Below are 19,042 nucleotides of genomic sequence, written 5' to 3' on the forward strand. Positions count from 1 at the left end.
ACTGGGAAAACTTATTGACTTGAGTATAAGCTGGGTATGCATTCTTCCCTAATGCCCATCCTTGCATGCATGGGCTCCTCATCCCCATCTTTGCATGCATGGGCTCCTCATTCCCATCCTTGCATGCATGGGCTCCTCATTCCCATCCTTGTATACGTGGTTCCTCAACCTCATCCTTGTATGTCAGGCCACCATGAGAAAAGCATTAAAAAAAAACAACACTAAATATCCTACTTACCATGTGCACCCTCACAGCATCTCGTTCCGGCTTCCAGATGCTCTTCTAGCCGGGTGATCACGTGTTCCCACTCATTGTTATTCACCTCTCTCCAGCCTATGGGAGTGGAGAGAGGTGAATATTCATTACTTTAATGAGCGGGCGGGCACCCCTTAGAGCCTCAGCAGCTGCTGGAAGCCGCAGTTGTAACTGTGCGCGGCTATAATAGAAATTAATATTCATTGCCAGTGCAGTGAATATTAATTTCTCTTTAGCAGCAGGCACAGGCTTTAGCCGGCTCCTGCTTCTTGGGACCCGCTGCTCCGCCACTCCCGCGCCATAAACTGGGACAATAACTCGTGCATAAGCAGAGGAGTCATTTTCAGCACACAAAAAAAAAGCGCTGAAAAACTGTGTATACACGAGTACATATGGTAAATCCATTTTTTGGAAAACAAGCTGTCTACTTGCGCAGCGTCCAATCCACAACGGTCAGATGTTACAGCGTAGTGGATCCATACAAAGTATTTTTGTGGATATTGTCCACACTGTTGAACAAATGGAAATCCGGATGTATTGATGAAAAAGGAAAGGTTGGTTTTATTCAACACGTTCCGAAGTCTATATTCGACTTCTTCCTCAGGAAATACCACACACATTAGCTGGATTGCATTTTAGAGACTGATGGATGCTTCCTCCCTCTTTATAGTTTCACATTCAAGCCAGAAGATTCATTGCCCTGTGCATGAGCGAGCGACAATGCTTATTGCAACAACAAAAAGTCACGTTTACACAGCTTGGAGTTGGAAAAATTTGCATAAAAATTATATTGTCACTTGCCTAATAACTATGCACAGTGTCATGTTCTCAATGCATTCATTTGCTTGTCAACAGTTGTTTTCTTACATTTATTCTGTATAAGTTGAAGAATCCTTTTGAAGAGCACAAACTTTACATTAGTTTTATTCTTATGACATGGTCTTAAATAAAAAAAACAGACGGTTGATCACATTTAGATATTTTATTAAGCATTTCTATGAAAAATAGAAAAACAAAATAGGATACAACAAAATAAAAACACACCACTTGATTATTCTAGCAGTCTACTTTATAGGTTCAGTGCCCGATCAGAGTATAAAGTGAACTTGCATAATACAAATGCTAAATACAGCTGCACATTACAATAAATGGATATATGAACAAACGGAAAAGGGCAAGAACCATACGGATAGATTTCTAATGACTGCAAGGAATAGTAAGTGCGATTATATTTATTTCTAATGTTAATTTAATAGCAAAAAAAGGCACAAAGCAATTCCAAGGAGAGAGAGAGAGAGAGAGAGAGAGAGAGTGCAGAAAATATGGCATATGCAGAAAATATTCGCCTCATTACCTTGGAGCTCAATAAAAAGGCACATCTTACAAGCCAATGCATACAATAAAGTGTAATCTAACCCTCAGAGCATAGGATTAAGAAAAAGGCACCAGCTAACTACCATATTCAGGTAGGATACAAGTAATTCTATGTTGCTCAGTCCAATAAATTGAGATTTACCAATATCAGTCCAGTTGCTAGATTTTGTGTACCTCTGCATGAAAGTGTTAAACGAAGAAGCTTTTGTGAGCACGTCTCGGATGGGCCAGTCATAGACCAGTCATCTTAGTTTTCAGCCATTTTTTGAGGATATAGTTTCAGTTCACAACCCTGTGGTTCAAGCATGCAGATTTGATTTGGTTTCGGTAGAGTAGTGATGAGCGAATAGCATTGTTGCTCGGGTCTTCCCAAGCACGCTCGGGTGATCTCCGAGTATTTGTTAGTGCTCGGAGATTTAGTTTTCCTCGCCTCAGCTGCATGATTTACGGCTGCTAGCCAGGCTGAATACATGTGGGTGTTGCCTGTTTGTTAGGGAATTCCCACATGTATTCAGGCTGTCCAGCAGCCATAAATCATGTAGCTGAGGCGACAAAAACTAAATATCCGAGCACTACAAAATACTCGGAGATCACCCGAGCATACTCAGGGAGAACAGAGCAACAATGCTATTCGCTCATCACTAGTAAAGAGACAATTTGTAGAGATGTCATGCATGTTTTAGGATAGACTCATAACTAGAAAGTCAATATGTGATCATCAGCCATTACAAAATCTAAAAATGTATGGAATGAAATATGTAAATGGGGTTTTGGTCAATTAAATTGGTGTCATAGATTGTTGGAATACCCCTCCCCATAGATGGAAAACTCTTACTTTCATTTCTGAGTGCATCTGCACAACTACCCCTCTGCCACCACAAATGATGCCCCCTGGATCATATCGGAGGATGAACTTCAATAGATGAGGTTTTTGGTCTTCTGCAGCCAAGGAATGTCGACATGTCTGACCTCTATTATGTAGGAGTAGCTGGAGCATGAGATGCATTTACTAAAACAGCTCTCACAGCACTGTGATGGGCAAAATCCCTCACTGGTTATGTCATATTGTACCATAATTGTTACTTCTAACTAGTGATGGACGAATGTGCTCAGATAACATCTTAGATGAGCATGCTCGGCTAAGATGTTAGCAGAAGATCCTTGGTGTGCCAGTATATTATGGTCGCATCCCTGAAGCTGCATGATTCACAGCTGTTAGACAGCCTCAACACGCGTGGGGATTCTTTAACAAACAGGCAATCCCAGAATGTGTTGGGTCTAACAGCTGTGAATCATGCAGCTCCAGGGACGCGAACATAATATACGCGCACACCCAGATGCTCGGATAACACGTTATCTGGGCATGTTCGCTCATCACTAGTCCTAACCCATGGTGTAGAGTAGGAACGCTGAGAAAAGGTTTTAACCTGTCCAGGATATTTTTCATTGTAGCCATTACTTGATATAAACCATGACATAGCCTCAACTTCCTCTGCGTGGAAATTAACCCAAAGCCACCCAAATGATAACCTTTACCAAAAGAAAAGCAAAATAGGAAGCACCCCGCAGCTTCAGTGTTATTGGAAGTAGGAAAGTCCATTAAATGAAGATTGTCCTGCCACTACAGAACTTGAGTGACAAAATAACAGGCAATACCCTGAAAAAAGTCTTAATACGGATGATGAATGTAAGGAAATTCTATAAACTTCTCCTGGTTGTAGCAGCACATTTCATGTGGGGTCATCCATATTCTTATGCAGTTTTCTGCTGTGGAGGATTCACGGGGGGCATTCCCAAAAACTTGAAATAAGAGACCAGTTGTTTAGGGATCTCGGCAAGTACCGCTTGAGTTAGGGCTTCACGTGGGGCCTGTAAAGCAGGGAAAAAAAGTGACAGGTAGGTATATGAAAGTATCAAAGTAAAAATTAATCCACTGCCCTATAGAGTCTGCATCTCATATCAGAGATGAGATGACTGTGTCCAAGTGCCGGCCACAGAAAGTGGGCTTATAAAAAATGCCATTTCCATTTGGCCACAGGTCACACGTTCAGTATTTTGCATCAGTATTTGTAAGCCAAAACCAGCTACCAGCCAGAGCTCAAATACTGAGGACTACGTAACAGGAACGCATCAAATAGAGGACTATAGCGGAGCTACAGTAAACGCACATAAAACATGTTCAAAACTACAGCAAAAAGCCAGGTAAGAGACACAGGGCTGGAATCCGGGATCTCTATTTTATGCTGCCCTCATATTGTGAAGCATAAACCTGTTAACAGATTGTCTTCAAATTGTGGACGTCACACTTAGAAAACATATTTATAAAATTTATATGCAACGACTTACCGGTATTTAACCTCTCAGTGACCGGGCCACATTTTTTAAAATCTGTCCAATGTCCGTTTGTGGTAACAACTCTGGAATGCTTCAACAAATCCCAGCGATTTCGAGGGTGTTTTTGTGTGTCACATTATAAATTTATGATAATGGTAAATTTAGGTCGACATAGTTTGTGTCGATTTATAAAAAAATATCAGAAATTTGACAAATGTAAAAAAAAATTAAAAAAATAGCAATTTTCATACTCACAGCCCCTACGAGGAAGCCCACGCGAAACGTGCGTTGGGGCTGCGGGCACGGAACCCGGCATAGAGACTATGGCTAAGACCCTGGGCTAATGGCAGCAGCCATACATACTACCTACTATTACCACTTTTCCCTCCTGAGACTCTTCGTATGAGCTTCTGAATTATTATTACTAAGCTGGGACGGTGTGACATTCATTTATCTGTCTCGGGAGGCTCCAAACTAATTGAGATACTGTGAGGGTATAGGAGGAGTTGATAGAAATTGTATGTAGCACTGGCACTTTATTGTTAATGCTGCTATTTCCATGTGGTCCCCATCCACCTTATAACTTATGGATTCGTGTATTTTCTGCACCTTTGTTCCACAATGCACATCTAGTAATTCCTATTGTACTTGTGTTTATGTACTTCTGTTATAAATTATGTGTTTAATAAAATTGGTACTTTTTACTTTGGACTTCCCCTCTCTTTGTTTTTCCTCGCTGTTATACAATTTTCAAACTCTGAATGATTATTCCTTTAATCCAGATAGATGAATGAATGGGTTAATGTGGATATAATCTGCGCTGCTGAACGTATTCGTGTATTATTTCCGGATGAAGAAGTCGCTTAGACTTTGAAACGCGTTGAATAAACCACCACGTGATATACGTCTGGACCTACAATTACTCAGCAACACAGATTATCTCCACATTAACCCGTTCATTCATCTGCAGCAAACTTTATATGCTTTATCAAAAGCTCCATCCGGTGAGTAGAATTTGATTATTTCAATTCGCTTTACGTTAGATAAGACTCCATTTGCCCTGATCTCTCTAAACAGCATTCCTTTACTCCAGATAGTCATACAAGAGAAAAAAAATTAATAACTAACATTTCCCTCATGTCGGCCTTACATCAGCACCATCTGTAAAAATTTAATATATTTTGTTAGCCTTTTAGGAGTTAAATGTAGCAGTAATTTTTCATTTTTTTTCAAGGAAATTTACAAAACTAATTTTTTTTTTGAGGGACCTATCCAGGTTTGAAGTGACTTTGGGAGTCCTATACATTGGAAAAACCCCAAAAGTGATACCATTTTAAAAACAGTGCTTCCCGCGAAATATTGAAAACTGCTGTCAGGTAGTTTATTAACCCTTCAGGTGATTTTCATGAATTAATGCAAAGTGACATGACAGGAATGAAAGTGTATTTTTACCACCTAAATGTCGCTAACTTCTGAGCAGGTCACTATACCCGGCAGACTCTAAGGTCACTATTTGGCTGTGAATTGCCATGGCAAACATCAGGACCACACAATCATGATCTCAGGGTGCTGATGAGGATAAAGAGAGAGCCCCCACACTGTTAACCATTTATTTGAAGTAGTCACTATTGACAGCAACATCTAAGCGGTTAAACGACCAGAGTCGGTGCCAACACTGATCGTGGCTGATGGATCAAGTTGTCCGCCATAGTGTACAGCCGACAGCTACAGGATTGTCATCTGTATGGGGAGGCTATTCTCTAATATCTCAGGTCAGTAAAAAGAAAAGGTGGTCAATAAGGGGTTTTAAAGATTATGTAAATAAATCTTTGCACAATATTTAAAAAAATCCAATAACGCCAGTCCAGGAGACCAGGCATATACTACATTAGGCTATGTGCACACGTCCGGAATTGTCACGGAAATTTCCGCCGCAATTACGCAACTGTGCCGCAGGTAAAACGCATGTGGAATTGGCATGCGTATTCCCGCTAAACACTAGCGTTTTACAAGCGTAATTAGCTTGCAGAATGCTAGAGTTTTCCAAGCGATCTGTAGCATCGCTTGGTAAACTGATTGACAGGTTGGTCACACTTGTCAAACAGTGTTTGACAAGTGTGACCAACTTTTTACTATTGATGCTGCCTATGCCGCATCAATAGTAAAAAGATTTAATGTTAAAAATAATTTTAAAAAAACAAATCGTGATCTCACCTTTCGGCGTCCCTTGCAGCGTTCCCACTCCTCGCGATGCTCCGGTCCCAATAATGCCTAGCGGCAATGACCTCAGATGACATAGCGGTCTCGCGAGACCCACGTCATCACAGGTCATTGCCGCAAAGCATCATTGGAAACGGAAGCATCGCGAGGAGTAGGAACGCTGCGAGGGACGCCGGAAGGTGAGAATATCACGATTTATTATTTTAACTTATTTTTTTTTTGTAACAATTATATGGTTTCCAGGGCCTGGAGGAGAGTCTCCTCTCCTCCACCCTGGGTACCAACCGCACATGATCTGCTTACTTCCCGCATGGTGGGCATAGCCACATGCGGAGAGTAAGCGGATCAATGCATTCCTGTGCGTGCGGAATCGCCCCGATTCTGCACAAAGACTGAACATGCTGCATTTTTCCGGAATGCGATTCCGCCGGGGGAAAAAAACGCAACATGTGCACAAAAATTGCGGATTGCATTCTAACAATGGGATGCTTAATGTATGCGTTTTTATCGCGTTTGTATAGCGAAAAGCCGCCAAAAAAACCCACAAAAAATCCTGAAAGTGTGCCCATAGCCTTACTCTGTAAATCCTATGTGTATTTTGTTTATTCTGATGATAAATATTGAGGATTTTATTTTACAGTTACTCTGTCTTCCTGGTCCCACAATAGAGTATGTGGAGATACTGACCTCTGGTGGTTTTTTCTGCACTTTATTGTTGCTCCATTAGTATTCTATTTTATTATTAATGCAATGCTTGCACATGCACTTTACATATAAATTTTTGATTGGATTTTTGTATTTTGAGCATCATTCTGTAACACGATATTTTTAACACGTGTATGAAGTTTGGGCACCACATGTATTAAAATTGTGTTTATGGATTTCTATTCACATATAATTTTGAATCTGAGGGTATCCCACAAATATATTCATCTGTCTGTTACGGAAATCCTGCATCGCTGATTGGTCGCGCCAGCCACCCATGACCAATCAGCGTCATGCGCAGTCTGGCCGCGAATTGGCGCGGGATTTCAACCACACATTGCTGATTGGTAGCGCCCGGCGCGGGAATTAAATAAACTACATACATATTCTAGAATATCCGATGTGTTAGAATCGGGCCACCATCGCGTGTGTGTATTATATATCTAAAAAAGTAGCAACAAAAGAAAGCAAAGAGTGCAAACAATCGTTCCAGGTATGTACCAAACCTCATGCTATTATTCAGAAAAATGAAGGCAGCACTCCAATAGAAAAAATAACTGTGGTCCATTGGCCCATGCGCGACATTTCAGTCCAGGATGTGGCTTGAGAAAGGTCCACATCCTGGAAAATATATATATATATATATATATATATATATATATATATATATATATATATATATATATATATATATATATATATATATATATATATATATATATATATATATATATATATATATATATATAATTGTTTTTCTAATTTGTTATTTTCATTATAGATATATTTTTGATTGAAATTATTTTTTGAACTTTCTGGTCGGTCTTTTTTCTTCTTTTGGGGTATTGGATTTGGTATTTCGATTGTCCTATTTATTAGATCCAGTTCCCAGTAATACATATGCTTCACAATAGGCGATATAATTTGTGTCTGACTTGTGATTTATATTACTACTAGATGGTGGCCCGATTCTAACGCATCGGGTATTCTAGAATATGCATGTCCACATAGTATATTGCCCAGTCACGTAGTATATTGCCCAGTCACATAGTATATTGCCCAGACACGTAGTATATTGCCCAGACACGTAGTATATTGCCCAGACACGTAGTATATTGCCCAGACACGTAGTATATTGTCCAGCCACGTAGTATACAGCACAGAACATATTGCCCAGCCACGTAGTATATTGCCCAGTGACGTAGTATACGGCACAGAGCCACGTAGTATATCGCACAGCGACGTAGTATACAGCACAGAGCCACGTAGTATATTGCCCAGCTACGTAGTATATTGCCCAGCCACGTAGTATATTGCCCAGTGACGTAGTATACGGCACAGAGCCACGTAGTATATTGCCCAGCTACATAGTATATTGCCCAGCCACGTATGTCACAGGTTAAAAAATAAACACTCACCTTCTGATCTGAGGGCCCCTTGTAATTCTGTCGGCAGCTCCCGGTCCCAGGGTGTGATGACGTCGCGGTCACATGACCGTGATGTCATGGCAGGTCCTTCTCCTATACCATCGTTGGCATCGGAACTTGCCGCTTGCATGGAGCGGTTACCGGAGCGTGGCGAGTAGCGGGAAAGGCGGCGGAAGGTGAGTATATAATGATTTATTTTTTTTTTAACATTAGATCCTTTTACTATTGACGCTGCATAGGCAGCATCAATAGTAAAAACTTGGTCACACAGGGTTAATAGCAGCGGTAATGGAGTGAGTTACCCACGGCATAACGCAGTCCGTTACCGCCGGCATTAACCCTGTGTGAGCGGTGACCGGAGGGGAGTATGCGGGCGCCGATTGCGGGGAGTAAGGAGTGGCCATTTTCTTCTGGACTGTGCCCGTCGCTGATTGGTCTCGGCAAAACAGCCACGACCAATCAGCGATTTAGATTTCAAGGACAGACAGAAGGACAGACAGAAGGACAGACAGAAGGACAGACAGAAGGACAGACAGAAGGACAGACAGAAGGACAGACAGAAGGACAGACAGAAGGACAGACAGAAGGACAGACAGAAGGACAGACAGAAGGACAGACAGAAGGACAGACAGAAGGACAGACAGAAGGACAGACAGAAGGACAGACAGAAGGACAGACAGAAGGACAGACAGAAGGACAGACAGAAGGAAGTGACCCTTAAACAATTATATAGTAGATAGTGATCTCTGGGTTAGTGTCCCTGATTCGTGTTAATTAATGTTTTGAAACAGACAACACAAACTCATGTGCCCAGTTCAAAAAGGGAAAAAAAATACATCCTGTCATATTTTAGTCTGTAATTGCAGATGAGACCATTTAGGACTATGACGGTGATAAAATAACACACATGGAAGATCTCCACTGTGGATACATATGATCATGTGAATGGAGCCAGAGCACTACCACATCCTGAAAATAATAACAGCGAATTCATTCCAAACACTGGAGCTAAGGTAGAAAATCTCAACTTACATTTTGGAATTGTCGGAATGGCACAAACTGGACAATGTCTCTAGCAGCAGGCTCCCCACTGGAAGATTTCAGGACCCCGTTGTCTCCATCAAGAAATTCCATGGCTTTAAAATCTGCACTTCCTACACCAATGATGATGATCGACAAAGGAAGCTTAGAAGCTTGCACGATGGCATTTCTGGTGTCATTAAGATCAGTGATCTCTCCATCAGTGATGATTAAGAGTACAAAGTATTGCTGGAAAGGATAAAATAAAAGCAAATCATAAATTTAATGGGACAATATTAAAAAAATTATATTAAAAAGGGAAAGAAAAAAAAAAAAAAGTATTTTGTACTAATTGACTACATACAGCAGAAGCGGTAAAGATATTGTTTATGTAGAATTTGTCTCCTGCCCCCAGTGATTGTTCATCAGAGTCTGGGGTCTTAATTTAATTTGGAGGTCTGAGTATTGTGTCGAAATTAAGCTTAACCCCTTCATGATCCAGCCTATTTTGACCTTAATGACCTGGCCGTTTTTTGCAATTCTGACCAGTGTCCCTTTATGAGGTAATAACTCAGGAACGCTTCAACGGATCCTAGCGGTTCGGAGACTGTTTTTTCGTGACATATTGGGCTTCATGTTAGTGGTAAATTTAGGTCAATAAATTCTGCGTTTATTTGTGATAAAAACGGAAATTTGGCGAAAATTTCACAATTTTCACATTTTGAATTTTTATTCTGTTAAACCAGAGAGTTATGTGACACAAAATAGTTAATAAAAAACATTTCCCACATGTCTACTTTACATCAGCACAATTTTGGAAACAACATTTTTTTTTGCTAGGAAGTTATAAGGGTTAAAATTTGACCAGCGATTTCTCATTTTTACAACGAAATTTACAAAACCATTTTTTTTTTTTTTTAGGGACCACCTCACATTTGAAGTCAGTTTGAGGGGTCTATATGGCTAAAAATACCCAAAAGTGACACCATTCTAAAAACCTCAAGGTGCACAAAACCACATTCAAGAAGTTTATTAACCCTTCAGGTGCTTCACAGCAGCAGAAGCAACATGGAAGGAAAAAATGAACGTTTAACTTTAGTCACAAAAATGATCTTTTAGCAACAATTTTTTTATTTTCCCAAGGGTAAAAGGAGAAACTGAACCACGAAAGTTGTTGTCCAATTTGTCCTGAGTACACTGATACCTCATATGTGGGGGTAAACCACTGTTTGGGCGCACAGCAGGGATTGGAAGGGAAAGAGCGCCATTTGACTTTTTGAATGAAAAATTGGCTGCACTCTTTAGCGGACACCATGTCACGTTTGGAGAGCCCCCGTGTGCCTAAAAATTAAAGCTCCCCCACAAGTGACCCCATTTTAGAAACTAGATGCCCCAAGGAGCTTACCTAGATGCACAGTGAGCACTTTGAACCCCCAGGTGCTTCACAAATTGATCCGTAAAAATGAAAAAGTCTTTTTTTTTCACAAAAATATTCTTTTCGCCTTAATTTTTTCATTTTCACATGAGCAACAGGATAAAATGGATCCTAAAATTTGTTGGGCAATTTCTCCCGAGTACGCCGATAGCTCATATGTGGGGGTAAACCACTGTTTGGGCACACGGCAGGGCTCGGAAAGGAAGGCGCACCATTTGACTTTTTGAATGGAAAATTAGCTCCAATTGTTAGTGGACACCATGTCGCGTTTGGAGAGCCCCTGTGTGCCTAAACATTGGAGATCCCCCACAAGTGACCCCATTTTGGAAGCTAGACCCCCCAAGGAACTTATCTAGATGCATATTGAGCACTTTAAACCCCCAGGTGCTTCACAGAAGTTTATAACGCAGAGCCATGAAAATTTAAAAAAAAATTATTTTCTCAAAAATGATCTTTTAGCCTGGAATTTCCTATTTTGCCAAGGGTAATAGGAGAAATTGGACCCCAAATGTTGTTGTCCAGTTTGTCCTGAGTACGCTGATACCCCATATGTGGGGGTAAACCACTGTTTGGGCGCACGGCAGGGCTCGGAAGGGAAGGCACGCCATTTGGCTTTTTAAATGGGAAATTAGCTCCAATCATTAGCGGACACCATGTCACGTTTGGAGAGCCCCTGTGTGCCTAAACATTGGAGATCCCCCACAAATAACCCCATTTTGGAAACTAGACCCCCAAAGGAACTAATCTAGTTGTGTGGTGAGGACTTTGAACCCCCAAGTGCTTCACAGAAATTTATAACGCAGAGCCATGAAAATTTAAAAAAAAATTATTTTCTCAAAAATGATCTTTTAGCCTGCAATTTTTTATTTTCCCAAGGGTAACAGGAGAAATTTGACCCCAAAAGTTGTTGTCCAGTTTCTCCTGAGTACGCCGATACCCCATATGTGAGGATAAACCACTGTTTGGGCACATGCCGGGGCTCGGAAGTGAAGTAGTGACGTTTTGAAATGCAGAATAAGATGGAATGCTCTGCGGGCGTCACGTTGCATTTGCAGAGCCCCTAATATACCTAATCAGTAGAAACCCCCCACAAGTGACCCCATTTTGGAAACTAGACCCCGAAAGGAACTTATCTAGATGTGTTGTGAGCACTTTGAACCCCCAAGTGCTTCACAGAAGTTTATAACGCAGAGCCGTGAAAATAATAAATACGTTTTCTTTCCTCAAAAATAATTATTTAGCCCAGAATTTTTTAATTTTCCCAAGGGTAACAGGAGAAATTTGACCCCAAAAGTTGTTGTCCAGTTTCTCCTGAGTACGCTGATACCCCATGTGTGGGGGTAAACCACTGTTTGGGCACATGCCGGGGCTCGGAAGTGAAGTAGTGACGTTTTGAAATGCAGACTGATGGAATGGTCTGCGGGCGTCACGTTGCGTTTGCAGAGCCCCTGGTGTGCCTAAACAGTAGAAACCCCCCACAAGTGACCCCATATTAGAAACTAGACCCCCCCAAGGAACTTATCTAGATATGTGGTGAGCACTTTGAACCCCCAAGTGCTTCACAGACGTTTACAACGCAGAGCCGTGAAAATAAAAAATCATTTTTCTTTCCTCAAAAATGATGTTTTAGCAAGGAATTTTTTATTTTCACAAGGGTAACAGGAGAAATTGGACCCCAGTAATTGTTGCGCAGTTTGTCCTGAGTATGCTGGTACCCCATATGTGGGGGTAAACCACTGTTTGGGCGCACGTCGGGGCTCGGAAGTGAGGGAGCACCATTTGACTTTTTGAATACAAGATTGGCTGGAATCAATGGTGGCGCCATGTTGCGTTTGGAGACCCCTGATGTGCCTAAACAGTGGAAACCCCTCAATTCTACCTCCAACACTAACCCCAACACACCCCTAACCCTAATCCCAACTGTAGCCATAACCCTAACCACAACCCTAATTCCAACCCTAACCCTAAGGCTATGTGCCCACATTGCGGATTCGTGTGAGATTTTTCAGCACCATTTTTGAAAAATCCGCGGGTAAAAGGCACTGCGTTTTACCTGTGGATTTACCGCGAATTTCCAGTGTTTTTTGTGCGGATTTCACCTGTGGATTCCTATTGAGGAACAGGTGTAAAACGCTGCAGAATCCGCACAAAATTGACATGCTGCGGAAAATACAACGCAGCGTTTCCGCACGGTATTTTCCGCACCATGGGCACAGCGGATTTGGTTTTCCATAGGTTTACATGGTACTGTAAACCTGATGGAACACTGCGGCGAATCCGCAGCGGCCAATCCACTGCGGATCCGCAGCCAAATCCGCACCATGTGCACATAGCCTAATTCTAAAGGTATGTGCACACACTGCGGAAAATGCTGCGGATCCGCAGCAGTTTCCCATGAGTTTACAGTTCAATGTAAACCTATGGGAAACAAAAATCGCTGTACACATGCTGCAGAAAAACTGCACGGAAATGCAGCGGTTTACATTCCGCAGCATGTCACTTCTTTCTGCGGATTCCGCAGCGGTTTTACAACTGCTCCAATAGAAAATCGCAGTTGTAAAACTGCAGTGAAATGCGCAGAAAAACCACGGTAAATCCACCATAAATCCGCAGCGGTTTAGCACTGCGGATTTATCAAATCCGCAGCGGAAAAATCTGCAGAGGACCAGAATACATGTGCACATACCAAAACCCTAACCCTAACCCTATTCTAAACTCAGTGAAAAAAAAAAAAAAAATTCTTTATTTTATTATTGTCCATATCTATGGGGGTGACAAAGGGGGGGGGGGGGTTCATTTACTATTTTTTTTTTTTATTTTGATCACTGTGATATAACCTATCACAGTGATCAAAATGCACTTTGGAACGAATCTGCCGGTAGGCAGATTCGGCAGGCGCACTGCACATGCGCCCGCCATTTTGGAAGATGGCGGCGCCTATGGAGAAGACGGACGGGGGGAGCGGAGCACAGGACGGAGCGGTGCATAGGACTGATCGGAGGACTGGGGGGGCGATCGGTGGGGTGGGGGCACATCATTGTTTCAAACCATGGGCGATGATATTGCAGCATCGGCCATGGCTGGATTGTAATATTTCACATTTTTAATAGGTGAAATATTACAAATCGCTCTGATTGGCAGTTTCACTTTCAACAGCCAATCAGAGCGATCATAGCCACGGGGGGGTGAAGCCACCCCCCCTGGGCTGTACTACCACTCCCCCTGTCCCTGCAGATCGGGTGAAATTGGAGTTAACCCTTTCACCCGATCTGCAGGGACGCGATCTTTCCATGACGCCACATAGGCGTCATGGGTCGGATTGGCACCGACTTTCATGACGCCTACGTGGCGTCAAAGGTCGGGAAGGGGTTAAAGGGAACCTGTCATCAGACATAACTTTATTAAACTTTAGATATGGGGTTAATATGCAGGTTAACAGCGCTATGCTGTCAGTGCCCTCATGCAGCCGAATGCAGTGGGGAGAAAATAGGGATTTTTGTGTGTACTCACCGTAAAATCCTTTTCTCCGAGCCATTCATTGGGGGACACAGGACCATGGGTTATGCTGCTGTCACTAGGAGGCTGACACTAAGCTGAGAGAAAAAAAGGTTAGCTCCTCCCCTGCAGTATACACCCTCATGCTGGCTTCCAGAGACCCAGTTCAGTGCAAAAGCAGTAGGATAATATATCAAGTAACATTAGAATATAACATGTCAAACAAACAGTTAAAGACCAAAAAAAGGTAACGAGCCGTAAGGCTACCAGGGTGGGTGCTGTGTCCCCCAATGAATGGCTCTGAGAAAAGGATTTTACGGTGAGTACACACAAAAATCCCTATTTCTCCTTCGCCTCATTGGGGGACACAGGACCATGGCACGTCCCAAAGCAGTCCCTGGGAGGGAAACAATACAACCAAATAACTCCGTGTACCATCTGACTACAAATGCGCAACGGCCGCTTGCAGGATACGCCTGCCAAGGGCCGTGTCCGCAGAGGAGTGAATGTGGACATTGTAATGCTTTGTGAAAGTATGCAGGCTGGACCACGTTGCGGCCTTGCAAACCTGCTCCGCTGTTGACTGGTGCCGGATGGCCCAGGAAGCACCCATCGACCGAGTAGAGTGAGCTCTAATCCCCGCCGGGATAGGACTGCCCCTGACCCGATAGGATTCCTGGATAGCAGATCGGATCCATCTGGCTATCATGGATTTAGACGCAGCCAAACCCTTTCTGTGACCCTCCGAGAGCACAAAAAGGGCGTCCGATTTTCTGAAATGAGCCGTTCTGGAAATGTACCTCCTGAGGGCCCGTACCACGTCCAGAGTATGGAGAGCCTTCTCGACCCTATGTTTGGGCTGCGGGCAAAAGGAGGGAAGAATGATGTCCTCGTTAAGATGAAAAGATGAGACCACCTTCGGAAGAAACGCCGGGGAAGGGCGTAGGACTACTTTGTCCTGATGAAAGGCAAGGAAAGGTGCCCGGCAGGATAAAGCGGCGAGCTCTGAAACCCTTCTGATGGACGTCACCGCTACCAGGAAGGCAACCTTCCATGAGAGGACAGAGAGCGGAACGTCTTGAAGGGGTTCGAACGGAGGTTCCTGAAGAACCCCCAGGACCAAGTTGAGACCCCAGGTCTCTAACGGCATCCTGTAGGGGGGAACCACATGGGAGACTCCCTGAATGAAGGTCTTGACCTGAAAGTTGGCGGCGATCCTACGCTGGAACAGCACGGATAACGCTAAGATCTGGCCTTTGAGGGAACTCAGTGCCAAGCCGGAGTCCAGACCGGACTGAAGGAAACTCAAGATGCAAGGGATGGAGAAAGCGAGCGGAGGGTGCCCTCGGAGCCTGCACCATGAGAAGAATGTTTTCCAGACGTGGTGGTAAATGGAGGCGGAAGACGCCTTGCGAGCACTTAACATGGTGGGATTGACCTGCTGAGAGAAACCGGCACGAGTTAGAATCCAGGTTTCAACAGCCACGCCGTTAAACGTAGGGCCCCTGACCTCTGGTGGTAGATCGGACCTTGGCGAAGCAGGTCTGGGCGGTCTGGCAACCGCCAGGGAACGTCGGCTACGAGCTGAACGAGTTCCGCGTACCAAGCGCGGCGTGGCCAGTCTGGGGCGACCAGAATGACCGGAACTCCCTCCATCTTGATCTTTCGGATCACCTTCGGCAGTAAGGGAAGGGGAGGAAACACGTATGGGAGTTGAAACTGATGCCACGGAGAAATCAGCGCGTCTACTCCTATAGCCTGGGGATCCCGAGAACGTGCAATGAAGTTGTGGACCTTGGCGTTCAATCTGGACGCCATCAGATCCACAACCGGGGTCCCCCAGCGAAGACAGATCTGTCGAAATACCTCTGGGTGGAGTTCCCACTCCCCCGAGGCAAGGCCCTGGCGGCTCAGGAAGTCCGCCGCCCAGTTCTCGACTCCCGGAATGTGCACCGCAGAGATGGTGGAATGGTTGGTTTCGGCCCAACGAAGGATGTGAGAGACTTCCTGCATCGCCGCCCTGCTGCGGGTACCCCCCTGGTGGTTGATGTAAGCCACCGCCGTGACGTTGTCCGATTGGACTCGTATTGGGTGACCCGCGAGCAGGGCGTGAAAGCGACTCAGGGCAAGTCTGATAGCACGAATCTCCAGGATGTTGATGGGGAGTCTGGATTCCCGAACTGTCCAACGGCCCTGGGCAGAGTGGTGAAGAAACACCGCCCCCCAGCCGAGGAGACTGGCGTCGGTAGTTACCACTAACAAGCAGATCGGGAGGAAGGACTTCCCCTGGAGAAGCGATGGGCCCAGGGTCCACCATACGAGAGATTGTCTGACCCGCGGGGACAGGGGGCAAGGGCGGTCGAGAGATGGGAGACTCCTGTCCCAGTTGTCCAGCAAAGCTTGTTGTAAGGGGCGGAGATGGAGTTGAGCGAAAGGGACCGCTTCGATTGCTGCAACCATCTTTCCCAGGATCTTCATGGCGAACCGAATGGTTCGCGGGCGAGGATGACAGAGCGTTCGGGCTCCCTGCTGAAGCGCTTGGGCCTTGGACCGAGGAAGCAAGACCAGCCCCCTTGAAGTGTCCAGGATCATTCCCAGAAAGGAGATCCGACGGGCAGGAACTGGAGAGGACTTGTCCAAGTTGATCAACCAGCCCAGGCGCGAAAGAGAATCCAGGGTAATGTGGACGCTTGACTCGCAGGCCTGAAAAGACGGGCCCTTTATGAGGAGATCGTCTAAGTAAGGTAACACGACGACTCCTCGAGAATGAAGGATGGCCATGACAGCCGCCATGACCTTCGTGAATACCCTGGGCGCCGTGGCAAGACCAAAGGGTAAGGCCGTGAACTGGAAATGGTCCTCCAGAATGGCAAAGCGGAGTAACCTCTGATGAGGCGGGAATATCGGAATGTGAAGATAGGCATCCTTGATGTCTATCGATGCCAAGAATTCCCCTCTTTCCATCGAAGAGATGACCGACCTGAGCGATTCCATCCTGAAGTGCCGTACTCTTACGCACTTGTTCAGGAGCTTCAGATCCAAAATGGGGTACACTTTTCCGTCCTTCTTTGGCACGACGAAGAGGTTTGAGTAGAAACCTTTGAACCTCTCGTGTTCCGGGACCGGAACAATGACCCCGCTCTGGCGGAGGGAGTGAATGGCGCAAAGGAGGGCGCAAGACTGAGCTCCCGAACTGGGGAGACGAGAGGGGAAAAACCGAGTTGGAGGAGGAGCGGAGAACTCTATTTTGTAGCCACACGATACCAGATCCCTGACCCATTCGTCGTGAATGACGGAGAGCCAGGCTTGCTGAAAAAGGAGTAGACGTCCGCCTACTCTGGTGGTATCGACTGGCGCCGTTCCCGAGTCATTGAGACGGGAATCTGGGGGGTCTGGAACCTCTGGTTCTGGGCTGCCTCGGCTTTCCGCGCCAGGAAGGATTCGGCCTGAAGGAGGGACGAGGGTCTCTGTCTGTGCAAGCGGATCGGTCCGATCTGGAAAGACCGGTAGGATTGGACCAGGCTGGGCTGGTACGAAAGGGCCGAAAGCGAAAGTAAGGCTGGCGCTGGAAGGCCGCCTTGGGCATCTGTTGGGGAAGGAACTTGCTCTTTCCCCCTGTGGCGTCGGAAATAAGCTGGTCAAGCTTTTCACCGAAAAGGCGCCCGCTCTGAAAAGGGAGAGAGATCAGAGATTTTTTAGAGGAGGAATCTGCGCGCCACTCTCTGAGCCAAAGTGCCCTTCTGATAGAGATGGCGTTAGAAGTCGCCGATGCTGCGCAATTCGCTGCATCGAGGGATGCGTACATCACGTAATCACTAGCCATGGCTATCTGTTTAGCCAGGTCCGCCATCGCAGATGGGAGATCCTGTTCATGAATGGATTTCGCTAGAGCATCCGCCCAGGAAACCATTGCCTTGGCCACCCAAGCCGTGGCGAAGGAGGGGGATAGGGAAGAGCCTGAGCCTTCGTACACTGAGCGAGCTAGAGAGTCTAGCTGGCGTTCAGTGGGACTCTTAATTGAAGCGCCGTCCGGGACTGAAAGAAGCGTTTTAGAGGCCAGGCGCGAGACCGGAGGATCTACTATAGTGGGATCCGTCCAGTCTTTCACGAGATCTGCTGAAAAGGGATACTTCGATACCAGGTCCTTCTTACCCGTGAAACGCTTATCTGGACGCTCCCTGTGTCGCCTGACTATATCCAGAAAGTCTGGGTGAGGCAAAAGTCTTGTGGGAACGCTTAGTTCTGGTACAAGAAACAGCGTGTTCCGGAGCGGAATTAGTCATCATCCACCTTAAGTGCGTGATTGACTGCTACAATGAGGAAGTCAACCGTAGCTCGTAGCTCTGAACTTCGGAGCCTCCGGGTCCAATGATACTTCGGACTCATGTTCAGAGTCGTGAACGCTGCGAGCCCCCAAAGAGGGTGAGCGAGAGGTGGAGCTGCCAGAGTCTGAGTGGCGAGGTGAGCGCTCAGGAGAGGTAGTGCGGATCCGTTTTCTGGATGACCGTGCCTCTTTATGGAGAGAGCGGCCCCTGCTGGCCGACGATTCCCCTGTTACGGAGGGATCTCTTAGGACCTGTAACGGATTGCCCCGTTCCCCGGGAGGATTTTGAATGGATTTGATGGCGTTGGCTAAAAAATCCACGGACTGCGAAAGTGAAGCGACCCACGGGGGGGGGGACTAGGTACGCCGAAGTCGGTGGCGGGCTCCTGGGCACATGCAGCATCGCAGGCAGAGCAGAGGGGAGAACTTTGAGGCCTAGGAAGTGGGGCCTG

General features: G+C 45.3%; 1 protein-coding gene across 2 annotated transcripts in view; it reads right to left on the bottom strand.

Moving 5' to 3' along the window:
- Window positions 1–1,223: 1,223 nt before the first annotated feature.
- Window positions 1,224–19,042, bottom strand: part of CPNE1 (copine 1) — a 90,565-nt gene continuing 72,746 nt past the window's right edge. For both annotated transcript variants that reach the window (XM_069751991.1, XM_069751992.1), the window contains exons 15-16: window positions 9,349–9,585; window positions 1,224–3,499 (exon numbers count right to left, since the gene is read on the bottom strand). In XM_069751991.1, the coding sequence (XP_069608092.1) occupies window positions 3,383–3,499; window positions 9,349–9,585 (354 nt within the window). In that variant the 3' untranslated portion in view covers window positions 1,224–3,382. The remainder of the gene's footprint in view (window positions 3,500–9,348; window positions 9,586–19,042) is intronic.

The sequence above is a fragment of the Ranitomeya imitator genome, chromosome 2 (assembly GCF_032444005.1).
Source record: "Ranitomeya imitator isolate aRanImi1 chromosome 2, aRanImi1.pri, whole genome shotgun sequence".
Lineage (NCBI taxonomy): Eukaryota > Metazoa > Chordata > Amphibia > Anura > Dendrobatidae > Ranitomeya > Ranitomeya imitator.